General features: G+C 44.4%; 1 protein-coding gene across 2 annotated transcripts; it reads left to right on the top strand.

The window, feature by feature from the left end:
- The first annotated feature begins 19 nt into the window (after positions 1 to 19).
- Positions 20 to 27,988, top strand: KLHL12 (kelch like family member 12). Of its 2 annotated transcripts, none has more exons than XM_028166661.2 (12): positions 20 to 99; positions 2,207 to 2,450; positions 8,279 to 8,432; positions 9,467 to 9,684; positions 13,936 to 14,085; positions 16,262 to 16,376; positions 23,468 to 23,574; positions 24,368 to 24,563; positions 24,998 to 25,156; positions 25,468 to 25,566; positions 26,265 to 26,451; positions 26,593 to 27,988. In XM_028166661.2, the coding sequence occupies exons 1-12, from the start codon at positions 35 to 37 to the stop codon at positions 26,717 to 26,719; spliced, it is 1,821 nt and encodes a 606-aa protein (XP_028022462.2). In that variant the 5' UTR covers positions 20 to 34; the 3' UTR covers positions 26,720 to 27,988. The 2 variants fall into 2 exon arrangements, with proteins under 2 accessions (XP_028022462.2, XP_007182742.1); XM_007182680.2 differs by lacking the exon at positions 20 to 99 and adding an exon at positions 375 to 497 and having other exon boundaries at positions 2,217 to 2,450.

The raw sequence follows: 27,988 nt of genomic DNA, 5'->3' as shown, positions 1-27,988 counted from the left end.
AGCGATGGTCGGCCCGAAAAGGCCATTGTGGACAATGGAAGTGAAGAAATTGGAAGACTCCGTGGGTTTTCTCGACGTGAGAGGGCTCCTGAATACCTGTCAGGTAAAACACGCCCTGCAGTCAGCCCCTTAGCTTAGAAATCGCTGGGATCCTCTCAGTCCGCCGCGCCTCGCGGCCCTGGGGAACATCGTCTCAGCCGGTCACCTGGCTGGGGCTGCACCCCGGCCCTCGCGCCCGAACCCCCCTCCGCCCCCAGTTCTCCGTCCCCAGTCCCCCGAACCCTCCTCGCTGCTTTCTCCAGGCTCGCAGAAGCCGGCAATGCGCACCCGCGGGTCACGTGACGTGGCCACTCACGTGACGCGGGCGGGCGGGCGTGGCGTCATCACAGCGCGCGGCCGCCGGGACCGCGCCTGAGCCTCCGGGTCGGGGCGGCGGCGCTTGGGTTCTTCCCGGGCCGCCAGCTCGCCCCGCGCCCAGCCCACGGGCCGGAGCGCAGGTGAGTGGCCCCGGGGCGGCGGCCGACGCCCTTCCCTCCCGCCTCTCCCACCGTCGTCCCCTCCGGGCGAGGAGGAGTCTCCTGGCGTCCAGCGCCCAGACCTCCGCTTGCAGGCTGTCGGGTAGGACAGCATCGCTCCTCGCCCGCCGGGAAGGCGGCCCCTCCGCAATTCGACGCCGCCCAAGGCTTCCGCGGCGCAGCCGCTCCACCGGGAGGCTCGCGGGAGCCCTGGGCCAGGCCACCTCGGGGCGGAGGGCGGAGGTCGAGAACCCCGGGAGGGAGACCGAGCCGCGTTGGGGTCGCGTTGTTTTGACAGGCCGAGCCAGGTCGTAACCCCCCGAGAAAGTCTTCACCGTCAAGGGGGGGAGGGGGTCTGTGCAGACCTTTCTCACATCTCCAGAGTTGAAACTAAGTTGACTTAAGGAAAATCTTTTTGAAAATCATCTTATGCTTTGATGAATCACCTTTTCTGTAAAATGGGTCTTGCGGAGTGGTTGGAGCGCTCATAGAATAATACGCTAAGTATAAACAGGAGTAGATGAGAATTTAGGATCTCGTTTTTCCTATTCATATGAAATTATGGTTGTGAGTTGTGGACTCTTGAAAACCATAGATTGACTTTATTTTCTTGGATCCTTTCAGAAAGTTTTGGATTCCACATAAGACAGACTCTCTTAATAACCACCCCCATTTCATTCCCCAGAAATTGTCCTGGAAGCAAATAGACAACAACAAAAAAAATAGTGGGACTAAAGCCTGTCAACAACCACGAAAGTACTTCTTACATTGGTTCTTTTTTATATGTAACCTATTGATATTACTGAGTTCATTTAATTGATGCATACAGGTGAACTTTACAAGTGACTGGCTATGGCCGTAAAATTAGTAGTAGAGTTTTGACAGGTTTCTATCTTAGTAAGTCTCTCTCTCTTAGTATAGAAGAATTACTGCAAATATTGATTTGTTAATGCTGATTGATGTTTACTAATTGAGTAGGGAGACCCTTCTATACAAGAGCTTCAGTAGCTTAAGAGAAAGTTCATAAATAAGCTTGCATGGTTTCCATTATTCAGTATGGGTCCTCATTTGAAGTTTCACTTTAAGAAGAAATCCAGATATAGTGGAAGTCATCATAAATAATTATTTGTGCGCTTCTTTAGAAAAGTTTATTTTTACTGATACTGGCCTTTATTGCTCTAGGTTGAATATGCAGTTTTTCTTTTCTTGTGTTCTATTACTAACCATTTATTATACACTTGCTAGGAGAGAAAAAAATATATAAAACAGGGTCCCCACCCTCTAAATATTTACCTACTTAATCTACTTAAGGGTTAGGGTTATATTAAAAATAGCGATGTCACACCGTTAAGAAATTTTATCTTCTCATTTTATCATGTGAGACAGCAGCCTTGTGAAGATAGGCAGGAAATGTATAGTCTCTTTCTACTTACAGTACAGTTGAGTACTGATTACAATAAATGTCAAGTGGTTTGGGCACTCGATGATAATGGAATTCAGAGGAAGAAGAGATCATTTTTACTCGGGATAGTTAGTGGCTAGGTTGTGTTGGTAATACCAGGAATAGGAGTGCTTCCTATTTGTGGATGTTTGAGTGTGATGGAGCCTCGTTAATTTGTAAAGCTAACTGAATATATTTAGTTTCTCCAGTCCTTCAAATATGCTCATTGTTATTTTTTTCTCTCTCTCTTGTACCTGCAGAATCCAAGGATCCCTTTCATTCTCTCTCCATATTGCCTGATGGGCGGCATTATGGCCCCCAAAGACATAATGACAAATACTCATGCTAAATCCATCCTTAATTCTATGAACTCCCTCAGGAAGAGCAATACGCTCTGTGATGTGACACTGAGAGTGGAACAGAAAGACTTCCCTGCCCATCGGATTGTGTTGGCTGCCTGCAGCGATTACTTCTGTGCCATGTTCACCAGTGAGGTAAGTGGTGAGTCATCTCCTCACAAGTGGAACCTCACACATGTCACTTCACAGTTGTCTCATTTTCCTGACTAAAATAGTAGAAGTTTGATGTAATAGTGAATTTCTGTAGTATGGTGTTAAATGGGCCGACTCTGGATAAGATCTGCCACTTGACTGTGCCTTAGTTTTCTCATCTCTGAATGAGGGATAATAGTAATACACAATAGCATACGGTTACTGTTACAATTACTTGAGAAAATTACATATGACGTGCTTAGAACAATGTCTAGCACGTAGTAAAACAAATACCAGCTATTGGATTTTACTTACTGTTTTGTAAATTTGTTTTCCTTCTTCTAAAGTTTAATATTTTAAAGTGAAACCTGGGGAAGAGGGAGGGGGGAAGGAAAGAGGAGTGAGCCTCAGTCCTCATCCCATTTCTTCGAACAATATGTGGAGAAAATCAGTCTTCATTCTACCAGTGAAGGCTTTAGAGTAATTGCAAATGAGAGGGAGAGGGCTTAGTGCCTGACTGTGTGGGTGTGTGAAGTATCACCTAGAAAAAGATGCTGGCTCTGGAGCACAAGCCTTTAACAAGGGAATTAGAAACAGGTTGGCTTGGCAAGAAAAGAGGTAGTGCTCACAAAGTATTAGGAAAAAGACTGCCTTAGTAATTGCCTGGCAAGACAGCTAAGATGTGAAGGAGGCTGCTGGGTGAATCGTGAGGGACTCAGCTGAGCAGAGGGGAGCACTGCAGACCTCAGCTCCCAATATCTCAAGTCTGATTTTTTAATTTTAAATAAATTGTCTTGATTTCTTTTTAAGCTTGAATGGTGAGTACACCACTGTTGATTATATCGTTTATCTCTACTTATATGTATGGCTGACATATTTCATTACAGTAACACTTTTTAAAAAATCCTCTCAACCACCAGTGTTTTATCAGTGCGGGTGTTGCTGGTGACCTGAGTGGGAGAGATCGTGTCATGAAAATGTCAGTAACTGCCTTTTATGGGCAGATGCTGTGTTAGGTGATTGTCGCATCCCACTCACCCCAGGGGTAGTTGTTACCGTCTCATTTTACAAATGAAGAAATAAGGTCTCAGCTGCTAAATGCCTTATAGCTTGTAAATGGTAGAGGGGATTTAATCCTGAATTAACTTAGCTTGATTCTAATTTTGATGTTCTAATTGTAAAGCCAGAGTCGTGTGTGATGCTGAACCAGTGCTCAGGCATGTGGCTGGCAGGGAGAACGCGGAAGCCTGACACGTCGCCCCAGCAGATCCAGGCTAATTTTTTTTTCTTTTTTTTAAACATTTATTTATTTATTTATTTATTTATTTTTGGCTGCGCTGGGTCTTCGTTGCTGCGCGCGGGCTTTCTCTAGTTGCGGCGAGCGGGGGCTACTCTTCATTGCGGTGTGCGGGCTTCTCATTGCAGTGGCTTGTCACGGAGCACGGGCTCTAGGTGCGTGAGCTTCAGTAGTTGCAGCACTTGGGCTCAATAGTTGTGGCTTGCGGGCTCTGGAGCGCAGACTCAGTAGTTGTGGCTCGTGGGCTCTAGAGCGCAGGCTCAGTAGTTGTGACACACGGGCTTAGTTGCTCCGCGCCATGTGGGATCTTCCCAGACCAGGGCTCGAACCCGTGTCCCCTGCATTGGCAGGCAGATTCTTAACCACTGCGCCACCAGGGAAGCCCCAGGCTAATTTTGAAGTGACCCTGTGCAGGGCGACATTACAGACCCTGTCCTGTACAGTATCCCAAGGAGCACCAGAGCGCTGGTATTTATTTAACTGGGCGAGTGTCACGGCTGCCAGCAGGAAGCACTGAGGACTCGGACTGCTGGCTGCTCACTACACGTTGTGCATCCGGTCTTCACTCTTTCTCTGCACGTTCAGGAATTAGTGTGGAGTTCTGTAAAAGAACTCTCTTTTATTTTTTTTCTCACCAGTGATTATTTTATAGTCTTTCTTTAAAAACTGACATCAGGCAAGAAAGTGTCAAATGGTCTTGTCTTTTTCAACTGAGGTATAATTAACCTACAACACTATGTTTGAGGTGCACAACATAGTAATTCATTATTTCTATACAATATAAAATGATCACTGCAACAAATCTAGTTACCATCTGTCACTGTTCAAAGGTATTACAATATTATTCACTTTATTCCTCATGCTGTACATTTCATCTCTGTGACTCATTTATTTTGTAATTGGAAGTTTTTACCTCTTAATCTCCCTCATCTATTTCACTCATCCTCCTATCCCCTTGAGTTTGTTTTTTTTTTAATTGAAGTATAGTTGATTTACAACATTGTGTTAGTTTCACGTGTACGGCAAATTCAGTTATACGTGTGTGTTGTATATTCTTTTTCAGATTCTTTTGCATTATAGGTTATTGCAGGATATTGCATATAGTTCCCTGTGCTATACAGTAGGTCCTTGTTGTTTACCTATTTTATATATAGTAGTGTGTATCTGTTCATTCTAAACTGCTAATTTTCCCTCCCCCCCACTTTGGTAACCATAAATTTGTTTCCTGTGTCTGTGAGTCTATTTCTGTTTTGTAAATAAGTTCATTTGTATCATTTTTTAAGACTCCATACAGAAGTGATGTCATATGGTACTTGCCTTTCTCTGTCTGATTTACCTCACTTACTGTATGACAATCTCTAGGCCCATCCACGTTGCTGCATATGGCACAGTTGTTTTTATTACTGTGTTATGGCTGAGTAATGTTCCATTGTGTGTGTGTGTGTGTGCGTACATACATACACACACGCACACATATGTATACACACCGCATCTTCTTTACCCTTTCATCTGTTGATGGACACTTAGGTTTCTTACATGTCTTGGTTATTGTAAATAGTGTTGCTGTGAACACCGGGGTGCATGTATCTTTTCAAATTAAAGTTTTCATCTTTTCCGTATATATGCCCAGGAGTATGATAACTCTATTTTTAGTTTTTTAAGAACTAAAGTATGATAACTATTTTTAGTTTTTTAAGAACCTCCATACTGTTCTGCATACCCTTGCATTTAAGTTGTTTAAAGGAGTGGTTCCAGAGACCTGGACTTTTTTTCTTTTTTTTAACATGTTTATTGGAGTATAGTTGCTTTACAATGGTGTGTTACTTTCTGCTTTATAACAAAGTGAATCACAGCTATACATATGTATAGCTGAATCACAGCTATACATATACATATATCCCCATATCCCCTCCCTCTTGCCTCTCCCTCCCACCCTCCCTATCCCACCCCTCTAGGTGGTCACAAGGCACCGAGCTGATCTCCCTGTGCTATGCGGCTGCTTCCCACTAGCTATCTATCTGTTTTACATTTGGTAGTGTATATATGTCCATGCCACTCTCTCACTTCGTCCCAGCTTACCCTTCCCCCTCCCCATGTCCTCAAGTCCATTCTCTACGTCTGCGTCTTTATTCCTTTCCTGCCCCTAGGTTCTTCAGAATGTTTTTTTTTTTTTTTTTAGATTCCATATATATGTGTTAGCATACAGTATTTGTTTTTCTCTTTCTGACTTACTTCACTCTGTATGACAGACTCTAGGTCCATCCACCTCACTACAAATACCTCCATTTCATTTCTTTTTATGGCTGAGTAATATTCCATTGTATACATGTGCCACATCTTCTTTATCCATTCATCTGTCGATGGACACTTAGGTTGCTTCCATGTCCTGGCTATTGTAAATAGTGCTGCAGTGAACATTGTGGTACATGACTCTTTTTGAATTATGGTTTTCTCAGGGTATATGCCCAGTAGTGGGATTGCTGGGTCATATGGTAGTTCTATTTTTAGTTTTTTAAGGAACCTCCATACCGTTCTCCATAGTGAATGTGTCAATTTACATTCCCACCAACAGTGCATGAGGGTTCACTTTTCTCCACACCTCCAGCATTTATTGTTTGTAGATTTTTTGATGATGGCCATTCTGACTGGTGTAAGGTGATACCTCATTGTAGCTTTGATTTGCATTTCCCTAATGATTAGTGACATTGAGCATTTTTTCATGTGTTTGTTGGCAATCTGTATATCTTCTTTGGAGAAATGTCTGTTTAAGTCTTCTGCCCATTTTTGGATTGTGTTGTTTGTTTTTTTGATATTGAGCTGCATGAGCTGCTTGTAAATTTTGGAGATTAATCCTTTGTCAGTTGCTTCATTTGCAAATATTTTCTCCCATTCTGAGGGTTGTCTTTTCGTCTTGTTTATGGTTTCCTTTGCTGTGCAAAAGCTTTTAAGTTTCATTAGGTCCCATTTGTTTATTTTTGTTTTTATTTCCATTTCTCTAGGAGGCGGGAGAGACCTGGATTTTAGGTTCAGTTCTCTTAGTAATTCTTTGTGAACCCTGGTGACCATCTAACCTCACTAGGTTGTCTGTAGAACAGAGTGATTGAACTTGATGGCTTCTTCGTTCTCTTCCAGCCCTAAATTGCTCCTTAAATGTGGTGCAACTGAAAGAGCACAGGGTGAGGCAGGAGGCCTGGCTTTGATCTGTCGCTTATTAGTTGAGGCCTTGGTTAAGTCACATAACTTCGCTGAACGTTAGATCCTTTATGTCTTAAAGGGCAGTAATATCAGACCTGACTGCCTTACCAGTTTGCTGTGAGAATCAGATGAAATAATAATAAATGAGAGGCACCCTGAAAAATTGTAAAGCAAATATTAATGTGAAATACTACAGTTGCTCTAAGTTACTACATAGTGATCTCATTTACATATTTAAGCTATTTGGCTAATGGGAATATAGTTTATTGACTAAGAAATTCCTGACATAAATGTACTCATATGTTTCTGTTTGTAAATACTTATACTGTGTTAAATGTTAGTAAAATGTTTTTTCAAAATAATGTACTGGTGACTTTTTATATTGTTAGGGATTTATTTTGTTCTTGGCTTTGGTAGAGAATACTTTCTGATTATTGTTCTGGGCTGATGATAAAGACATTTAGTTCATAATGGACGTGCACTGGAATTTTGTAAGTAATTGGAATTTCTAAACTAAGGTTACAATCGAGTAAAATTTTTGTAAGGTAATCAGTTTTCAGATAGTTTACTGTCCTGTAAAACTGAAGATTTCTACCATTAGCTAAACCATTTTCTATGATTATCTGGTCTCAACTACACTCGTAACTCCAAGGATATCGTCTAGACTAAATGTACCACCAGTAATTCGGTTATCCCAAAAGAGAGTCAACCCAGTATTTAAAGAAGTATCACACAATCCTGTTGTCTTCAGCGGTACAGCAGACGCCCTCTCAAGATGACCTGCGTGTAGTCTAGGGACAGATAGGGCCGTGCTGGCTCATCCTGGAGGGTCTGGAGCTGGAACTCCTGGGGCATCTACAAGCATGAAATCTCAGTGAAGTTTGTATTTCATCTTAAAAGCTCATGGACACTAGTGGCATGCTCATGGCAACTTTTGGTTCTATTTGGTGTTACATCTGTATTTGTTTTAGTATGAAAGCAGCATTTAAAATTATTCACAAGTAAAATTAATATTCCAGGAAGGTGTCAACCTCTGTATCTTCTTGGGTTACACATAGCTCCCCCGTATTTGAAAAGCTACAGATATATGCCGTGTTTGCTTTGTACAAATCAAACAAAATAGTCGATCTTTTTTTTTAGATCTCTCAGCACATAAGACAAAAATAGGATTTGAATTCCCAAAGCATAAAATTTCTAATCTGATTCTTAGGCGTTGAGCCAGGGTTCCTCTGATATTCAGTTAATATTGTTAATGTCCCTTCAAACTCTTGTATATGAGACTCTGCCTTAATCTTGTGGAATTATAACCACCATGGTTTCATACCCTTTGAACTTTCAGCTTTCAGAGAAGGGGAAACCGTATGTAGATATCCAGGGTTTAACTGCCTCGACCATGGAAATCCTGTTGGACTTTGTGTACACTGAGACCGTGCACGTGACGGTGGAGAATGTCCAGGAACTGCTCCCTGCAGCCTGCCTGCTTCAGCTGAAAGGTACAGATGCTAAACTTGTTCGTGCCACAGTGACCCTGGAGATGTTTAAAATTCGTGATGTAAACTTAATCGTGAAAATTAAGGAGACAGACTGTGGGCCTCATGTTTACTGCCCATGGCACAGAAGTTGAGATTTCAGTTGCAGTATAGAGTAGCCTCCAAATGTGAGTCTTTGGCTCTTTGGAAGAGAGCATTTACTTTTTGTTTTTAAAAAAGTGGAGGAGGGGATAATAGATGCCTTTCCTTCCATATATGTGCACAGCAGTCCTGCAGGGAAACACAGAAAACTGATACGCGTCGTTGCCTCCATGGAAGGGAACTAGATGACCAGGTGGGTAGGGAGGCTAGGGCGGCTATTCACATAAACCCTTCTGTGCCTTTAATTTGTTGAATCATATAAATTATCTATTAAAAATTTAAATTGACACACAAAAGTGAAAGTGTAAAGTTTTCACAGGATTGGAGATGATCCCCCTTCCAGTTCCCAACCTGTCTGTCCCTAACCTCCAGTTCTGTTTCTGTTATTTTCAGTTTTTCATACATGATTGAAACTGTGTGAAGTTTTTGCATTAGTGCACAGCTCTAACATTAATTTTATACTCTGAGCTTTTCAGTTAGACAAATATGAGATTGTTATCAGTATCTCCTATTTTTCCTTCACCGGAGTCTTTTAGTAAGTTTTCATGTGGAGTAGAAATTAGGTACACTATGCTAAATTAAGTTGGTTTTATAGCTTGATTCCCAAGAGTTTTATAGGCATGTTTGTTTAATTGTGGCAGTGTCCATAGAAGCAATTCGTCTTGCCGTACTTGTTCTAATGCAGCAGCAGACATTTGTAAAGTCCTTGCAGAAGGCCACACAGCACGTAAGACAAAAATAGGATTTGAATTCCCAAAGCATAAAATTTCTAATCTGATTCTTAGGCGTTGAGCCAGGGTTCCTCTGATACTACGTGGAGATGTTGTGATCCAAGAATATAGGCCCATCCACCTGGCCGAGTGTCCTCAAGGACTCATTGTCTTTGTCTGTCCTAGGCGTGAAGCAAGCCTGCTGCGAGTTCTTGGAAAGCCAGCTGGACCCTTCTAACTGCCTGGGTATCAGGGACTTTGCGGAAACTCACAACTGTGTTGATCTGATGCAAGCAGCTGAGGTTTTTAGCCAGAAGCATTTTCCTGAAGTGGTGCAGCATGAAGAATTCATTCTTCTCAGTCAAGGAGAGGTGGAAAAGCTCATCAAGTGTGATGAGATCCAGGTACAGTCTTGGCTTGGCATTAGCTCTCTTCAGGACTGGGCCAGAAGACCAGAAAGCAAGGCGGAGTTGTTGTACTTCTGTAGCAGGGTCCATATTAAGCTCTAAGGTTTCATTAAATGTCCCTGAAATTACATGCCAAACGTATTTGCATATTTATGGAAGGGAGTTCGCTACCTCCCTCAATGAAATTTGTGATCCCAGTGGTTAAGAATCACTATTAAACAGTATGGAATAAGCATTTTAAAACATTTACCAAGAATGTCTTCCTATATAGCAATCACCATGCCAGGTGCTGGGGAGCCAAGAGTGAGTAAGACACAGTCCTGTTTTCAGAGAATTCACAGTGTAGTAGTAGCGACAGACAAAAAGACAAAAATGATGACTGAGCATCAGGAGAATAACGAGCCTATTCAAAGGGAGGAAATTCCATAGAGGAAAGAAGAAAACCTTCTGGATTTAAATGAGATCGTAAAGGAAGTGGATTGAAAAGGACGGGCGGGAAGTTGGGGATCGTGAGCCGGTGCCAGCTGACTGGCGCCCGTGGGAGCAGAGGGCCCCGCGGACCTGGCGTTGGAGCGGACCGGGCGTTGAAGCGGATGGGGCGTTGGAGCGGCAGGGTCCCGCCTGGTGAGCCAGAGCGCTCAGGGGCGCGGCCCAGCGGAGAGGCAGCCTCAGTCCCCCGCAGAGCGGTGGTCGCGTGTAGATCTGTAGTTAGGTTGGGCGTTGGAGTGAGTGCAGCGGGGGCTGTACGTGTCGCGGAAGCCAGGCATTCCTCTCCAGTGCTCCAGCCCTGTGGTTAGAAGCTTCTGGAAGACACCTAGCAGAGCCAAGTGCTGGGGAGGGGTCCACCTGTTGGGTTTGTTTTCCCCAGTGAGGAGACATTCGATTCTCTAAGGAGGCTAAGAGTTCTTTTATTTTTTTTTTCCTCTCTCACTCTCCTGAGATAATAATGAAAAACGACTTTAAACGTTTACTTATTTATTTGTCTGCGCCGGGTCTTAGTTGCGGCATGCGGGCTCTAGTTCCCTGACCAGGGATCGAACCCGGGCCCTTGCGTTGGGAGCACAGAGTCTTAACCGCTGGACTGCTGGGGAAGTCCGGCCTTTGTAAATCTTGTTTAATTCTCAGAACTGTGTCCGTTTTTCAGAGGAGGAAGCTGGCGCTGTGGTTAGTCATCACCCTCACACAGCCAGGAGGGGCAGGACGAGCACCGCCCATCTGCACCCCCAGTCTCTTCTCTTAACCACGGAGCTGTGAGCTGTGTTTCTATCTGACCAGATCTGGAAGTAGTCACAGCAACCGTTTATTTTAGAACAGTGGAGACTGGGGGATAAAACCGGATGGAACAGGGAGGGCAAACAACTGACTTCTGCAGAAGCCGGGATGAACTCTTTTGTACGGTCTTCCTTAAGTGTCCAGCGAGACTGGCCTTTGCTTTTTTTCAGCAAATGACATTTTTTCTCTTTCATATACCAGCCAGAAGCAGGAACCAGATGTCTGGCCCCAGGGCTAACGCTTCCTCTGGACCATGTAAAACAATAGTACTTGAAACAATGGAGGCAGCGTGTCACGTTGTTTAAAACAACACGGGCTTCAGGGTCACACTGGGGTTTGGGCTTGGCTGTGTGACGCGTGTCCCCTAACCCCTGACCTTCAGATACCTCTCCCATAAAATGTAGATAATAGTCGTACTTAGTACGTAGGGCTGTTCTGAGCATTAAATAAGAATGTCAGTGCCTGATACATTAACGAAGTCTCTGGGAAAATTTATTATGGAGAATATCTTCTCCATAGTGAAGCATTAGTGTTGGGGGTTTTTCTTCCCAGTTTAGCTCTTTCTCTGCAATTCTAGTTTGTTCTGTCCTCAGTAAGATCAAGGATCTCTGCTCATGATTGAAAAACCCCATTTTAAATGGATATATCTAATTTAAACCTAGAATGTGTCAGAGTCTAGCACGCAGCTGTTCAGAACTATTAGCCTGTCATCCTTGCCTTTAACCAAAGTTTATTTAAAAAATCATGACCACCCTCCTGCACCCTCATCTCGTGTAACCCGTGAGTAGGCTGGGCTAGTTTGCCGTCCCATAAATTTGGTTACGTAGATTCTGTCATCACTGCCGTAGTCTAAGCATTGTCACCTTTTGCCTGATGGACCCGAGTAGCCTCTAACTGGCCTCCCAGCTCTTAGCCCTTCTAAACCGCCCTCCCGTGGCTCTCAGAGTAATCTTTACCAGACATCAGTGTGGCCCAACACTGGCCTACTTGAAGCCTCTTAACGGTTTAGAGTGAAATCCAGTCTCCTGATGCTCTGTTTACTTCTCCAGCTTGATCTTTTTCGTCCCCTCCCTCATTCATTCTGCCACACCAACCTCTGTCGTTTCCTAAGCTGTCCAATAGAAAGTTCTGTGAAGATGGAAAGGACCTGTGTCTGTGCTGTCCAGTTCACTGGCCACTAGCTACAGGTGGCTGTTGAGCACTTGAAATGTGGCCAGTGTGACTGAGAGGCTGAATTTTTTTTTTGGCCACGTTCATTGCTATTAAGGACAGACTTTTGGGGTTTTGGGGGGTTTTTTAGCCACACCACACGGCTTTCGGGATCTTAGTTCCCCGACCAGGGATCGAACCTGTGCTCCCTGCAATGGAAGCGTGGAGTCCTAACCACTGGACCGCCAGGGAATTCCCGAAGCTGAATTTTTAATTTAACTTCATTTTAATTAATGTAGATGTAAATAGCACATGTGGCTTATGGCTACTGTGTTGGACAGTGCAGTTGTAGGGCTTTTCCAAGTGCTTTCTGTCTGCCCCGAGGCTAACTGCTACTCTTCCATCAGGTTTAAACCTATTGCTCCTGCAGGGAGGCATTCCCTGTGCCGTCAGCCTAAATGAAGAAATCTCGTGTTATTCTGTCTCATAGCCCCTGTACTTTTCCTATGTGGTACATAATGACAGAATGGGATTGTTCATTTTTCTGATTTAACAATTATCTCCCCACTTAAGAGGAAGGTTCATGTCTGATTTGTTCACCGTTGTATAATTAACCCTCCACAATTCCTGGCACTAGTAGGTGTTTGGTAAATCCATCAAATGAATGAACATTCTGAAACATTTTCTGTATTTTCAGTTCTTGATAGAAGTCCACAGAGTGATGTCTTTGTCTGGGCACTGTCACACTCTGAAAGTTATCTCAGAACAGACACACTCTAGGGACTGATGGAGGGACACAGGCCTAGTCCTCAGGTGTCAGTCTCGGGGAGGTACTAGGTGTTACTGTACCTTGTGCTTGTCCGGGGACGTAATGTAGGTTTTTTAGGGTGTGTCTTATCCAGTCTGTCATATGTAGCTTAGACCTAAGTTCCCCAAATTATTAATTATATGTGTCATCTCAAATAGCACGGTGCCTAATACAGAGTAGTTGCTCAAATACTAATTGACGGTGCTTTGAAGACCCTGCACTCTTTACGATGCTGTAAGGGAAGTTCCTGCTCACAGCCTTGGCTGAGGGGTCCGAGAGTGAGCATGGAGGTCCTTAGACAACACCTATGAATAAAAGTTATTTTAAGAGCCAGTTTCGGGGGCTTCCCTGGTGGCGCAGTGGTTAAGAATCTGGCTGCCAATGCAGGGGACACGGGTTCGATCCCTGGTCCGGGAAGATCCCACATGCCGCGGAGCAGCTAATCCCGTGCGCCACAACTACTGAGCCTGCGCTCTAGAGCCCGCAAGCCACAACTGCTGAGCCTGCGTGCCACAACAACTGAAGCCCGTGTGCCTAGAGCCCGTGCTCTGCAACAAGAGAAGCCACTGCAATGAGACGCCCACGCACCGCAACGAAGCCTAGCCCCCGCTCGCCGCAACTAGAGAAAGCCCACGTACAGCAACGAAGACCCAACACAGCCAAAAATAAAAATAAACAAAATAAATAAATTAAAAAAAAAAAAGAGCCAGTTTCGAATAGGGCAACAGATTCCCCCTTCCCCTGCTGAAGTTTCAGAAATGACCAGAAAAAAATTCAGGAATGGGGAAAATTCTGAATTAAAAGCCAATTTGTGACTGATGGTCTATTAGGTACTATCTCTCTTAGATTTTTTTCACCCAATCTGACTGTAACTCTCTTCATGATCTCAGCAAGTTGTGTCTGAAACGATTGTTTTCCCAAGAGCCTACTTATTTCTGAGAGATGGGAAATAATGGGGGCGGGAAGGGAAGGGAAGCGAGGTTACAGAGCAGCCCCACGATGTGGTCACACACTCGCAGGTGGATTCTGAAGAGCCGGTCTTCGAGGCCGTCATCAACTGGGTGAAGCACGCCAAGAAGGAGCGGGAAGAGTCTTTGCCGGACCTGCTGCAGTACGTCCGTATGCCCCTGCTGACCCCCAGGTACATCACGGATGTCATAGATGCCGAGGTGAGTCACACAGGACCCAGGACTGTGGGCGTCTCTTGTAGTTTCGTGTCGTGAACTCAGAACTGGTCACCTCAGAGGAGGCACGAGCGTCCTGGGAAGCATGTCCCGGGGGGCCCGGGGCAGGGAGTCTGCAGGCGGTCGCTTGGCCAGTCAGTCTCCTGGCAGAAATGAAAGTCTATGGCTTAATTTAATTTTGTGCTTTGTTGTCTTTTCACTTTACGTGCTCCTCAGTGTTTTGCTTAAGCAACATTGGATGATAAGTTTTGTCCCCTTCTCTGTTAAACAGAAATTGTTCCAAATTGCCTCGGAAAAGATGCTTTGCTTATCTAGTCTCTATTTTTGACTTCTGGTGAGGCCAGCATGAAAGGAGTTTGATGCATTTATTGGGTTGGCCAAAAGGTTCCTTCAGTTTTTAAGTAAAAATAAAAGACACATTTTTCATTTTCACCAAGAACTCTATTGAAAACCGTATTCACCGTTTTGTTCCACTACCTTCTGCCGTTTTCCAGGCAACTTCATAATTCCATCTTCCCAAAACTTTTTATCTTTTTGAGCAAAGAACTGTTCCAGGTGCATTTTACAGTATTCCAGGGAATTGGAATTTTTTCCATTAAGAGAATTTTGTAAAGACCAAAATAAGTGGAGATCCGAAGGTACAATGTCTGGCAGGTGAATCAGAACTTCCCAGCCAAGCTGTAACAGTTTTCGCCTGGTCATCAAAGAAAAATGCAGCCTTGCTTTATCCTGATGGAAGATTATGTGTTTTCTGTTGATTAATTCTGGATGCTTTTTGTCGAGTGCTGCTTTCAGTTGGTCTAATTGGGAACAGTACTTGTTGAAATTAATCATTTCGTTTTCCGGAAGGAGCTCATCATAGAGGACTCCCTTCCAATCCCACCATATACACAACATCACCTTCTTTGGATGAAGACCGGCCTTTGGTGTGGTTGGTGGTGGTTCATTTCACTTGCCCCACGATCTCTTCCATTCCACATTGTTGTACACTATCCACTTTTCATCGTCCGTCACAATAATTAAAAACAGAACATCTTTGTTACTTTTCAGTAGAGAATCGCTTGCGGTAATACAGTCAAGAAGGTTTTTTTCCCCTTAATACTGAACCCAGACATCAAAGCAATTAACGTAACCAAGCTGGTGCAAATGATTTTCAATGCTTGATTTGGATATTTTGAGTATGTCGGCTATCTCCCGCGTGGTATAACATTGATTTTCTCAATGAATGTCTCGATTTGATCACTATCAACTGGTCTGCCAGACCATGGAGCATGGTCCAGTGAGAAATCTCCAGCATGAAACTTTGCAAACCACTTTTGACGCATTCGATTAGTCACAGCACCTTCTCCATACACTACACAAATCTTTTTCTGCGTTTCAGTTGCGTTTTTAACCTTTCTTGAAATAATAAAGCATAATATGCCAAGAATGTTTTTTTCTTCCGTCTTCAGTATTAAAATGGCTACACAAAAATTCACCAATTTTGATAAGTATTTTTTTTTAATGCACGCTGATATGACAGCTGTCACAATACAGTCTAACAAAATTGTTTCGAATGAAGTTAAAGACAGCTAAGTGCTACTAGAGCCAGCTTACGAGAAAACCGAACGAACTTTTTGGTCAACCCAATAATATCAACTTGGATCATATCATGTTTGTTTATCAGTGTTTCTCCAGCCCGAGATCTCGGTGGTGCGTTTTCTGACCTTCACCATGTGCATTACCTGGACGGTACCCTGGGGGCCACTGATTTGTAATGTGTAGGTGAGGCCTGGATGGGCGGCGCGTGTGCTCCTGCTTCTGGCCCAGCCCTGGTCTCTTTGGAAGTTAATTACAGACACAGCTTTGCAGTCGTTTGCATTAGAAAAGATGCCGGTGGTTAGTGTCACATCTCAAACTCTTTGTCTCCTGTTTGTAATTTCTTCCTTATAGTCCACTCACATACCCCTCACATACCTTTGAATCATGTAACATCTATTCAAAAAAATCTTTTTTTAATCATTCCGGAAACCCGCAGCATAATTATTACCAGCAGCCCTCCTGGAACCACAGGGCTTTGGAAACTGGTTTTCTGTGTTAAGAATTTAATTCTTTATATGTGCCATTTATGCTTTTATTAGATATGGTCCTGCAGCTCACTCTCCTACCTGCTGTATTTCAGCCTTTCATCCGCTGTAGTTTACAGTGCAGGGACCTCGTTGATGAAGCAAAGAAGTTTCACCTGCGGCCTGAGCTGCGCAGTCAGATGCAGGGACCCAGGACAAGGGCGCGTCTAGGTAAGCTGGCATCTTGTATTAATTGTGTCAACTTGTACAAGTCCCTTTACCACCCTGAGCTTTCTTTCCTTTAAACCAAGGATATCTTCCCTTCTATTTCACATGACTCTTTGGAGGATTACATGAGATAAAGTGTGTGAAAGTACTTCATAAATTGTCAAGTATTATGCAACATAAGTTGTCACTGTATTTCAGTATATTTGGAGCCTGTGAATTAGAAATATCTCAAATGCCATGTAGTGAGTAAGTGGTCTGCTTCCCCCACCTCTGCCCTTCTCCACGTGAAGAGAAAAGAGGAAGGGGAAGCAGCAGCGTGGTGAACTGCAGAGGAGTCCAGGGTGGTCAGAGGCAATGGCATGCAGTGGTCAAGGGCCTGGACTCAAGCCAGACTGTGGGTTGGGTGCGGGTCCCCATTTACCACTTGCCGGGTGTTCGGCAGGAAACTCAGCTTCTCTGTGTCAGTTGCCTCATCTGTAAAATGGGGGTCATCATAGCTCCTCCCTTGAAGGTTGTCGTGAAGAGCAAGTGAAAGGCTGAGAAGGGCTCTCGGCACACGTGAGTGCTGTGCACGGAGGCTGCCATGTCAGCAGACAGACCTGGGTTCAGATCCCAGCCCAGCCAGTGACTGGCTGGTTGTGAGCCTGGACAGGGTGTCCACTTGTCTGAGCCAACGCTTTCGCCTCTGAAATGAGGACGCTAATGTCTTATCACACTGGTTGTTGTGGAGGCCCAGTGACATCACGCATGTAAGATGCCTGACATTGCAGCTGGCACGTAATCTGCTCAAATGTTACGTCACTTCCATTTCACTGTCCCAGGATCCTAGATACTGTGTGTGATAGCATTTCATAGGTTATAAATTACTCTGTGTATATGGGGTGGTATCTTGTTTTTATCACTTCCTATTTTTGCTCTTATCTGACTGTGGACTCATGTGTGCTAAGGTGTTAATTGATAATTAAGCCTTTCATTGATAGATTTAAGTAGAATGATGATTTATCTCATTTTTTAATGGCATAAGTAGTATATATCTGTAGAAGTTTTAGAAATACAGAGAAGCAAAAAATAAATAAATGAGTCATCCATAATTCTACCACCCAGAGATACTACTTTTTGTTATTGTTGTTTTTAAAGGGATGCTGTTCTGTTAATTCCTGGGAGATGACAAAATGTGATCTGTATCGCTTGTTATATACAGAGATATGTAATCAACACAAGATAAATTGAAAAAATAGAAAAGGTAATTTTTAAAAAAGACTGAAGGACTAAGTGAAAAATCATGAAAATATTAGAAGAAATTATACGAAAATTATTTGTATAACTTCTGGGTAGGAGCCTTTTTTTTCTATTTTTAATTGTGGTAAAATATACATAACATAAAATTTACCATCTTCTCCATTTTAAGTTTACAGATCAGCAGTGTTAAATACATTCACACTGCTGTACAACCCATGTCAGGAACTCTTCTCATCTTACAAAACTGAGATTCTGTATCCATGAGAGAGCAACCTCCCTTTCCTCTACTCCCCTTTTTAACTAAAACAGAAAAACCTAGAACTCTTCAAGGTTACTTGACTACATCAGTTTTTTGGGATTTTTTGGGTTTTTTAATTGATGGCAAAAGACGTCAAGTCAAAAGATGGGGACTGGGAGAAAATGTACTCAATGTGTATGACAAAAGGTTAACATTTCTACTAAATGTAAAAAGAACCCATACGTATCAGCAAGAAGAAGAGCAGTGACCCCACAGAAGGCGGCATGGGAGGCGCACAGGTGCACACAGAGGAGGACGTGGGAGGGAACACCTTGCGCTTCAAAGATGCTCCACTAGGAGGTCTGGAGCCGCAGATTAGAACAAGGTGGTCACTAGAGTTTAAAACGGGCACGCCCTGTGTGTCCCACCTCTGGGAATCTGTACTGTAGAAACAATGTGTCAGTACAGAAATAAGCACATCTGAGGAAAGATATATGCATAAGAACGTTTACTAGAAATTGCTAATATCCAGAAAAAAATGAATACAACAATGCCAAGTAAAGGGGGGGATTAATGGTTGACTGAATTATAGCACAGCTGTACCATAGAATGTCACGAAACTGTTAAAAGCATTGAGTCAGATACACGTAAGATTAATTGTGTACACTGAGTGGGGGAAAAGAAAGAGGCAAAAACTCCTATATATGTGTGTTTGCCTGAGCATAAACAAACGATATGTACACAGGATAAACACTAACCTTTAATAAAGTGAGATTGCGGGGGGATATTAACTACTAATGTTTTGTTTATATACCTCCGTGTTATTACTATAAGCTTACAGAGAAAATAACAAATATATATTCTATAAGTACCAGGAGGGCCAGTGATGTAGTGGAAAGAATCTGGCACTAGGAGACAAGACATTTCGCTTACTTTGATTTTTTACTCCCAGTTCTGTTAGTCTACTAACGTGCTGTTTGAACTTGGACAAGTCCTTCAGCTTCTCTGGATTACCATTTCTTCTTCGGCATATGAAAGGAGTTAAATTCAGCCACTAGAGTTCTTTCCAATACAGAAGATGTGTTTCTTTCTTGTAGAGCCAGAAGTGTCCCAGCCAGTACATAATTGCTTGTTAAACCGAACTAAGTCCAATGAAAATTTGTGTGAACCACCAAACCCAGAAGGTTCTTTAGAGTGCATTTCCTGCTTTTCTTTGAACAGGCAGCAGAAAGCTCCTGCTTGCTCAGAGAACTTGCTTATTGTCCTGACCTTGAGGGATTAGAATATGATTCTACATGCCCTCATAGTTTTGAGGTCATTTTTTCCCAAAGTTCTAGGAAGGAAATAATGAAACTGTACCCTACTAGCTTCTTAATTTAGCATCTCCACGTTAGTACCTTAGAAGTAAATTGTTCCATCCATCCTATCCTCTGCCCGTCTCTATTCATAGAGGTTGCTAAGCCAGTTACCAGGATGATGGCTCTTTGCATACAGCATAAGGAAATTAAATATACAGCTGAGGAAAAATAGCATGCCAAATAATGTGTGGGGATTTTGTTTTAACTATTAATCTTACCCATTACTCTCTCATAAAAGATGTAATAGAAATTGTAGTTCCTACTTTGTCACTGGCTTCTTTTCTGAGCACATGAAAATGTCGGTCCCTGAACCTGTTCTTAGCAGTCCTGCAACCTGCCTGCACTTTCCTCCAACAAAACACCCCAGCGCACACACGTTCCCCTCCTCCCCCCAAAAAAATAGTGACGTGGCACTGTCAGGAGGCCTCGGTGTGAGTAATGTGCCTTTTCACACTGCTCTTATCAGGTGTTTTAGACACATTTTCCTCATCATAAAGATAAAAATCTAACTTGACAAGTGCCACATTCCTTGGCAGAGAACAAACAGGCTTCCTTCTGGTCAGCCCTTTCCCTGGCTCTTTCTCACATTCGTAAGTCTGCTGGAGTAGTGGTCCCAGCTGAGGGTCCAAAGACAGTGAAACCCTAGGAGTTCCTCTGAGGGAGGAAGACTTTCTAGGCACAAAGCAATAGAAGAAGTTGCAAAAGAAAAGGCCAGTGTACTTGACTAAATAAAAATCATGTACAACATTGTAAGACAAATCAGGAAAATAAATCTGCTGCAGGCACAGCAAAAGGTTAAAGTCGTTTCCATGCAAAGAGCTCATAAAAATGCATGCAAGAAACAAACACTAGAGACTTGAGTGTACGGCTCACAGAAGGGGAGTCCTGCTAAATATAAGGGGCGAGATTCAGCCGGAGTAGTTATAAAGTCTTAGCAGTGATAAGGCAAGAATTAAAACAATAAATACAATTTTTTGCCTACCAAAGTATCAAAGAATAAAAAAACAATACCAGTGCTACAGAGAGTAGAATGGATTGGCACCTTTAGAGTGTTGGTGGGAATGGAATTTGTTTCAACCTCAGTATTTTATAATATAGATCAAAAGATTTCTTTAAGGTTCACGTTCTTCACTAGGCAGCCCTCCCATTACTGTGTTAAGAAAATGGGAAAAGTTTCATATTCAAGGATGTTTATCATAGCATTATATGTGATTATTTATAACCCCAAATCATGAACTCCTAAAATGCCTAAGAATATTAAAATCATATATTAAAGGATTTTGTTAATATCTTGAGAAAATGAAATAAAAACAGGATGCACTACAATATGGTCCCATTTATGTTGTATAAATATTTAGAAACAAAACTGGAAGGAAATAATCTTATGTTTTGGCGTGTCTTTGTATTGTGGAATTATAGCTAAATTTTTTTCATAACACTTTCTTTTTAAGCTTTTTAACAGTGAAAATGTATTTTATATATTATATGTTTTATAATCACACGACATAAAATTCTTAAATCTTTTTAACCAAAGGGTGGGTAACGTGAGTGAGGATGGCAGTCATACTAGCCCTTGAGTTATTTTTTAAACTTTTTAAAAGAAAATCATTTTTGTGCTAGAAAAAGCTACACAGGCTAAACAGACATCAGAATTGACTAAAATTACATGTTTTCAGTGTTAAGACACTGGCCCTCTCGTCCTTATCAAAAGCTCTGTTGGCACCGACATCAACTCCAGCCGCAGTGGGGAAGTTAACCACTTACACTCACGTGGCAGGCAGTCTTTTAAAACACAGGATCTTTCAGGGAAAGTAATGAAAAGAGGCCTTCCTGGCAGAGAGGTTCGGACACCCCAGCCTCTAGTGGTCTAGGAGCCCCAGGGTTCAGAGCCATAAATCGCTGAGCGACTCACGCTGACATCCTGTCCACATTCCTCTGTGGATGCAGGGTTACCAGGACGTTTACTGAGAAATGTGCAGCCAACGGGAGTGCTATTGGTCCTCCAGATTTTGAAATTAATGCTGAAAATCAATGGAGTTTTTTTTAACGTGCGAAGCGTAGAAAATCCCCTTGGCTGTTGTGGGTGCTTTCGGGAGTCATCTCTGTCTCACCTCCTCTGCTCAAGTCAGAGGCGGGAGAAAGGGGCAGATGGCGGGGAGGTGCTGCCAGCGCAGGCCCTGGCCTCCCGCAGCCTGGAGGGATTCCAGAAAGAAAACCTGCATCGCACAAAAGGGCCCTTTGTTCACATGCTTCGTTTTCTAAAAGGAGATGGCTGCTCACCTTGGAGAAGGGGCCACGGACTTTATTTGGCAAGTTCACGGACAGGCGCCCTCTCAGAGGGGGAGGTTAAAGTCCATGCTTTATGTGTGGGTTTAAGAAAAATTTCAAACATGTATAAAAACAGAATAATATAAGCATTTCCCCCATACCTATTGTCCAGTTTCAACAATTATCAACTCGTAGCCTATGTATTTTGAAGCAAATCCCAGACAGGATAAAATTCCATCCATATATATTATGCTTTTGTGTGTATCTGTAAAAGATAAGAAACACACAACCCAGCATTTATCTTCATCAGATATCAAGTACACATACACACTTCCTCAGTTTTCCCGTAATTGATTTTTCTTTGTTTTTGACACTTCAGTTGCTCCAGTCAGGATCCAGACAAGGCCCACACATTGCACTGAGTTCATAGCACTCTTTCGTCTCTTTTATTTTATTTTATTTTGAAACTTTATTTTTTTCCACATATGTTTTGTTGGGCTTTAATTTATTTATTTATTTTTGGCTGCGTTGGGTCTTTGTTGCTGCGCGTGAGCTTTCTCTAGTTGCGGCGAGCCGGGGCTAGTCTTTGTTGCGGTGCGTGGGCTTCTCATTGCGGTGGCTTCTCTTGTTGCGGAGCACGTGCCCTAGGCACGCAGGCTTCAGTAGTTGTGGCGTGTGGGCTCAGTAGTTGTGGCTCGCGGGCTCTAGAGCGCAGGCTCAGTAGTTGTGGCGCACGGGCTCAGTTGCTCCGTGACATGTGGGATCTTCCTGGACCAGGGATTGAACCCGTGTCCCCTGCATTGGTAGGCAGATTCTTAACCACTGTGCCACCAGGAAGTCCTGTTTAGTCTCTTTTAATCCATAGGTTTTTCCCTCCTGCTTTGGTTTTCCTTTGTAATTTATTTGTTGAAGAAACCTGTAGAATTTCCCACAGTCTAGATTTTGTTGACTGCATCCAAGTAGTCTCATTTAACACATTCTTCTGTCCCCTATATTTCCTGTAAACTGGTGGTTAGACTAGACGCTTGATAAGATTCAAGATTCAGTCTCAATTTTTCGGCGAGAATACTCCGTAAGTGATGGTGGCGTGCTTCCTGCTGAGTGTTATGAAGCGGTATGTGAGCTTTCCCCTGATGGTCATAGCAGCTGTGGATGATTGTCACAGCCGTGACTTCATTAGGGGCTTGTCTGTATTTCTTGTCAGTTTAAAGGTACTACATTTGCTCTTTCAAGTCCAGGTCAACAAAATGCCCTCCTGGTGACTGAATTTCCCTAAATGCTCCAGCTAAGTGTTCTCTCCAGTAGAGCAATACACGGGGGATTTCCTCAAAAGAAATACTATCAGAATAATATTATCCAAATAAGTCCTTAGGGGAAAGGGGACGATATAAAAGCTATCAAAATGTCTTGTTTGGGAAAATAGTAGAGAAAAAGACCCCCTTTAAAAGCCTAGTCTTAGATTACCTGGCAGTTTTGATGAATTAGCAGGGAATGTGGTCGTATAGTTGGCTAATTTGGAAAAATTAAAGTCATGGAAAAGATTTTTTTAATCTATCATTTGGTTCCTAAGCCACAACTCTCAACTTTTGGGGGACAAGGTTAGGAGAGCATTCTTTGCCATCACAAAAAAACTCCCCTTTTGAGTTTTACGGGGTGAGAAGGGCAGAGAGCTCCTCCAGTCTCCAGCCTGCACTTGGAGCCTGTTGTGAAATCAGCCAGAGTTGTCTAGATGGGTTGAAATGGTGTAGGGTGTGTTCAAGCTTGCCTTCTGGAGTTTTAATGTTGTCCAGAAATTTAAATTTCAGAGATTCAGGTTCTCAGGAAGAAATAATTTCCTATTAGGTAGGCTTATGATGAATCTCCTATTTCAGATGGCTTCTCTGGGCTGCAGAGAACAAGGTATCCTAGCCCTGTTTCTCCTTCTCCTTCCCTGTGAGGAGTTACCCAGCAGCGATGGGGAAGTGACCTCTCTCCTTCTCCCTTGTCCTCAGGAGCCAACGAAGTGCTTCTGGTGGTCGGGGGCTTCGGAAGCCAGCAGTCTCCCATCGACGTGGTAGAGAAATATGATCCCAAGACTCAGGAGTGGAGCTTTTTGCCAGTAAGTAGTGGTGGAACCAAGCCTGGGGAAAGAGCTTAAATGCAGTCCCTGACTCCAGATCATAACTAATCCAGCCCTTAGAGTAGAAAAGCCTGGTAACAGCATCATGTTCCTTACAACACTTAGTTACAGTAGTTAGTTATTGACTAATTAGACATCAGAAATATTAATGACCCTGTGTCAGGTTACACTCAGCTGGCCGCCACCATTCCCGCGCCTTCCCGAGCTGCCTGTGCAACTCCCAGGGTGCTCCCCTTGTGCCCTGTTAACCTGAACACTGTGTTAAGCTGTGCTGCGCTGAACTGGCGTCCAGTGGAACTTGGAAGTTTGTATCTCTCTCCTTCGGTGTGTCTCTGTTTCAGTGCTGAATGAACAATAGTAATTCTGAGAAAACTTGGATATCTTTTGATCATTTCTCGTAACTTTTCGGGTCTTTGGGTCCTGGCCCTTAGATAGCACTGTGGTAATAGCTTTCTACTTTATGGAAGGATGTCGGTCTTTAGCCCAGTGCCTTATGGAATAGAAAGGAATTGGATACTGGATAACGGAAGGACATTAGGTCCTTTGGAAGCCTTGGAAGGAGGCAAACGTACGGAAGGCTTTAATCTGTTAGAGCAACACAAGAAGCAAGAGGTTTTCATCCAGACAGCAGATGAACCTCTGCTCAGAAGGCTGCACAGTGACAGGTGAAGAAGCAGAGGTGCATAGATAAAAACAGGAAGGACAGCAGAAGGTGAGGCCTAAGTCTGGCGTGACTGAATGACAGAGGGACCTCTTCTCTCCTGAATCCTAGAGCATCACTCGGAAGAGACGCTACGTAGCCTCAGTGTCCCTTCACGACCGGATCTATGTGATTGGCGGCTATGATGGCCGTTCGCGTCTCAGCTCAGTGGAGTGTCTAGACTACACGGCAGACGAAGATGGGGTCTGGTACTCTGTGGCCCCTATGAATGTCCGACGAGGCCTGGCTGGGGCCACCACCTTAGGAGGTAGGCTGGTGCACAGGGCAGCGTTTGCATCTTGGGGTGGCTGGATTGGGGTTCATACCTCTCTATGAAATGTGGAGGCTGCTGGTAAGATCAGATACGCCTTTCTGCTTTCGGAAATACTCATGGGTGTTTCAACGCTGACAACAGAGTTGGTAAATCAAGTTACAGTGTGCTGAGTGGGGAATTGGCACTAGTTGTATTTTTGCAAATTTCCATCTAGCCTTGGAATGTTTCTGAAGATTCCATCTTACCCCATTCTTTTTACATGTCTCGATTGTGCTGTCCTCTTTAAAAAGGACTTAATTGACTTATCCCTTAAAAAAACACTTGCTTTTGCCCCCAAACATTGGAAAGAGTTGTGGGAGATCTGTAGAGAAAAGAGTTATTAGAAGGCTCTCGTTCTCTAATAGCTGTGACTTGTTCATTCTGAGCAGATATGATCTATGTCTCTGGGGGCTTTGACGGAAGCAGGCGTCACACCAGTATGGAGCGCTATGACCCAAACATCGACCAGTGGAGCATGCTGGGAGACATGCAGACGGCCCGGGAAGGCGCCGGCCTCGTGGTGGCCAGCGGGGTCATCTACTGCCTAGGTGTGCGGGCTGGGACGCGGGGAGAACTGATGGGCAGCAGCCTCGGGGTGGGATCCTTTTTACCAGACTGACGTTCATAGACTTCCTTCCACTAAAACCCCGGTCTATCGCAGTATATTTTTCATTAACTGGGATTCTCCTTTTCATGGAAGCAGAAAACAGGGTACTGTCAGATTTCTTTTTGGATTATTGGAACCCTTGAGGGAGAACTGGAACTAAAAGACTTAGTTGAAACACTCGAGACAGGCAGAATGGGAATGGGCATAAGGACTTACCATTCTTTCTGGAGTGGTCTCTGCTTTGTCTTTCAGGAGGATATGATGGCTTGAATATCTTAAATTCAGTTGAGAAATATGATCCCCATACAGGACACTGGACTAATGTCACACCGATGGCCACCAAGCGCTCTGGTAAGACCAGTCAGATCTGGGGGGGCAACAGACGGAGCTGTCCAAACCTTGTATGTGCGGTGAGGGTGCAGCCACAGGCCAGGCAGCGGACCAGGGCTGCAGCCCCGTCTTCACTGGAGACAGAGGGAAACATGAGTCAGGTCCATTCTCCTCCAGCCTGTTGTCTCTAAATACAGTGAGACTAAAGGCAGCCTAAACTTTGACTAGGGTACAGTCTGAGGGCGAAGGCTTCCCGTCTTACTCGTTTCTTGCATCTGGGCCCCTCCCTGCATCCTAGCAGCCAGTCCTGCTCTGTGCACGTGGTGCGCACTGCCTGAGGGAATGTGCGTGTGCAGCGAAGGGGCTTCCTGAGCCCCCAGGCTGGGGTACAGGAAGGAGAGCACCCTTCCTCTGGGCAAGATGTGCTCCAGAGCCAGTCACAACCCCTTTCCTCCCTTTATTGCCTTCTTTTTTCCACTTCCTTCTTTTCTCCTGATAAGGGTTGGGCTGTGAATTAACGAAGGTGAAGATGACAGCCAGTTCAAGAGGGTTTACAGGCGGGTAACCTGTGCTGGACTAGATTCTTCCAGGCCTGTCTGGCCCCGTCCCCATCCCTCGGCCATTCTGGAATTCAGCTAGCCGTCAGTGACAGTGTTTTGTTTCTAGAATTCAGATCCTGAGCTTAGCAGTATTCATTTGCTGTACCTTTTCTCCCCCAGGTGCGGGAGTAGCCCTGCTGAATGACCATATTTATGTGGTGGGGGGATTCGATGGTACAGCCCACCTTTCTTCTGTCGAAGCGTACAACATTCGCACCGATTCCTGGACAACGGTCACTAGCATGACCACCCCGCGATGCTACGTCGGAGCCACGGTGCTTCGGGGGAGACTTTATGCAATTGCAGGGTGAGGGTTAAACCAGTCATCCAGGGCGGTGTGATCCGAGCCGCATTTGGGGTGGCGATGGGGTTTGATTCGGGAGGGAGACGGCTCGTGTGGGAGGGGGCCGTGTGGCTGCAGAGCTCAGTCCCGACTCTTCCCCCTCAGCTACGACGGGAACTCCCTGCTGAGCAGCATCGAGTGCTACGACCCCATCATCGACAGCTGGGAGGTCGTGACCTCCATGGGAACCCAGCGCTGCGACGCTGGCGTGTGTGTTCTCCGCGAGAAGTGACCGGTCCCAGAGACAGTTTGCAGGGAACCAAGGATCCTTTCCAGAATGTCTGTTTCTCACTGTGTGCACAGGGTGATTACAGGCACCAGTGCCGCGATGATTGTGCTTATTTGACGCCCCTCGCGCTGGTGGTTGTCCCGGAGGAGGGTGGGCAGCCGACCCTCAAGGGAGGAGACTGCACACTGAGTGGGTGTGAGAGGCCAGACCACCTCTCCTCCCGGCCGCGGGGGCGCTTTCTCCTCATTTCTGACTCAGCGTGCGCTTGGGAGAATATACATTTAAGTTGCGCCTCGCGTGTTGCAGAGAATTAAGGTGAGTATGAGCGCCGGGGTGTGGACAGTATCCAGCCTCGATGATTGGAAGGATACCAACTCTTGTTTTACAACAATAAATAACTTTCCTAGTCTACAGGTAGCAGGGGCAACACAGTTCCGTTCTGGAGGAAAACAGAGGGAAGAGCCCTGTCAAAACTTCGGGGGCCTGGGGAGAGGGGGACAGGGTTGGCGTCAGAGCTGGGTGTAGAGTGTGGGAAGGGAGCTGGACGTGGTGGAATGTGAGTGAACCTGCGACAGCTGGAAGGTTGAGGAGGGAGTGTTATTTGAGGGTCTTTCCGTGGCCCCCTAGTATTTCTGGGCCCTGGGGACTGAGAGAGTAACAGAGCCAGCACATGTTAGGTGAGCAGAGGGGGAGGAGAAGTGGGCCTTCAGTGGGCCAGGGATAAACCAGAAGTTCCTGTGACTTCACAGTAGTCCTCCCTGCTGTGACTCATCTATACAGGGAAGGTCTTCCTCTGTTGAATCAAATACTACTCACTCCACTGTTATGCGTCCATACTGTTTAGAGGGGGCGGGGGAGGGGCGGGGATGGCAGCCGCCTAGAAGTTCAGCTGCCTGATTACTCCCTCATTCTTTTAAGGGCATACTTCTGCTAAGGTGTGGTTTTTACTGCTGTGTTTTGTACATGTAGTTCTTTGCTATTAGAACGCCCCTTCCCTGTCTTTAAAGTGGATTTTATTCATCCCAGGACAGAATAATCAACGAGAACTAAAATCCTTTTGTTAGTTTCGGAACCCGCTGTCCCTCCAAGGCTCCCCTGTGCTGTGCAGTGACATTCCTGCTCTGTGGGTATTGGGAGTGTGGGGACGTGATCACCTAAAGAAGGATGCATTTTCTCTTTGCTCTGAAATTCCTTTTATTCCTCTTTCCCTGAGTTGTACTGACCTCAAGTTCATTTTGTTAGTATTTTTTTTAAGAAAAGATTGAAAATCAA

Source organism: Balaenoptera acutorostrata, chromosome 1, assembly GCF_949987535.1.
Source record: "Balaenoptera acutorostrata chromosome 1, mBalAcu1.1, whole genome shotgun sequence".
Taxonomy (NCBI): domain Eukaryota; kingdom Metazoa; phylum Chordata; class Mammalia; order Artiodactyla; family Balaenopteridae; genus Balaenoptera; species Balaenoptera acutorostrata.
The sequence above is the reverse complement of the archived record's forward strand: the minus strand, read 5'-3'. Positions and strand labels throughout refer to the sequence as shown.

Bases quoted from the DNA above. Each gene is read 5' to 3' on its own strand.
- KLHL12 (XM_028166661.2), top strand. From the start codon at position 35: ATGGAAGTGAAGAAATTGGAAGACTCCGTGGGTTTTCTCGACGTGAGA. The intron at 8,433-9,466 runs GTACAGATGCTA...TGTCTGTCCTAG, and splicing joins CTGCCTGCTTCAGCTGAAAG to GCGTGAAGCAAGCCTGCTGC. The intron at 14,086-16,261 runs GTGAGTCACACA...GCTGTATTTCAG, and splicing joins CGGATGTCATAGATGCCGAG to CCTTTCATCCGCTGTAGTTT.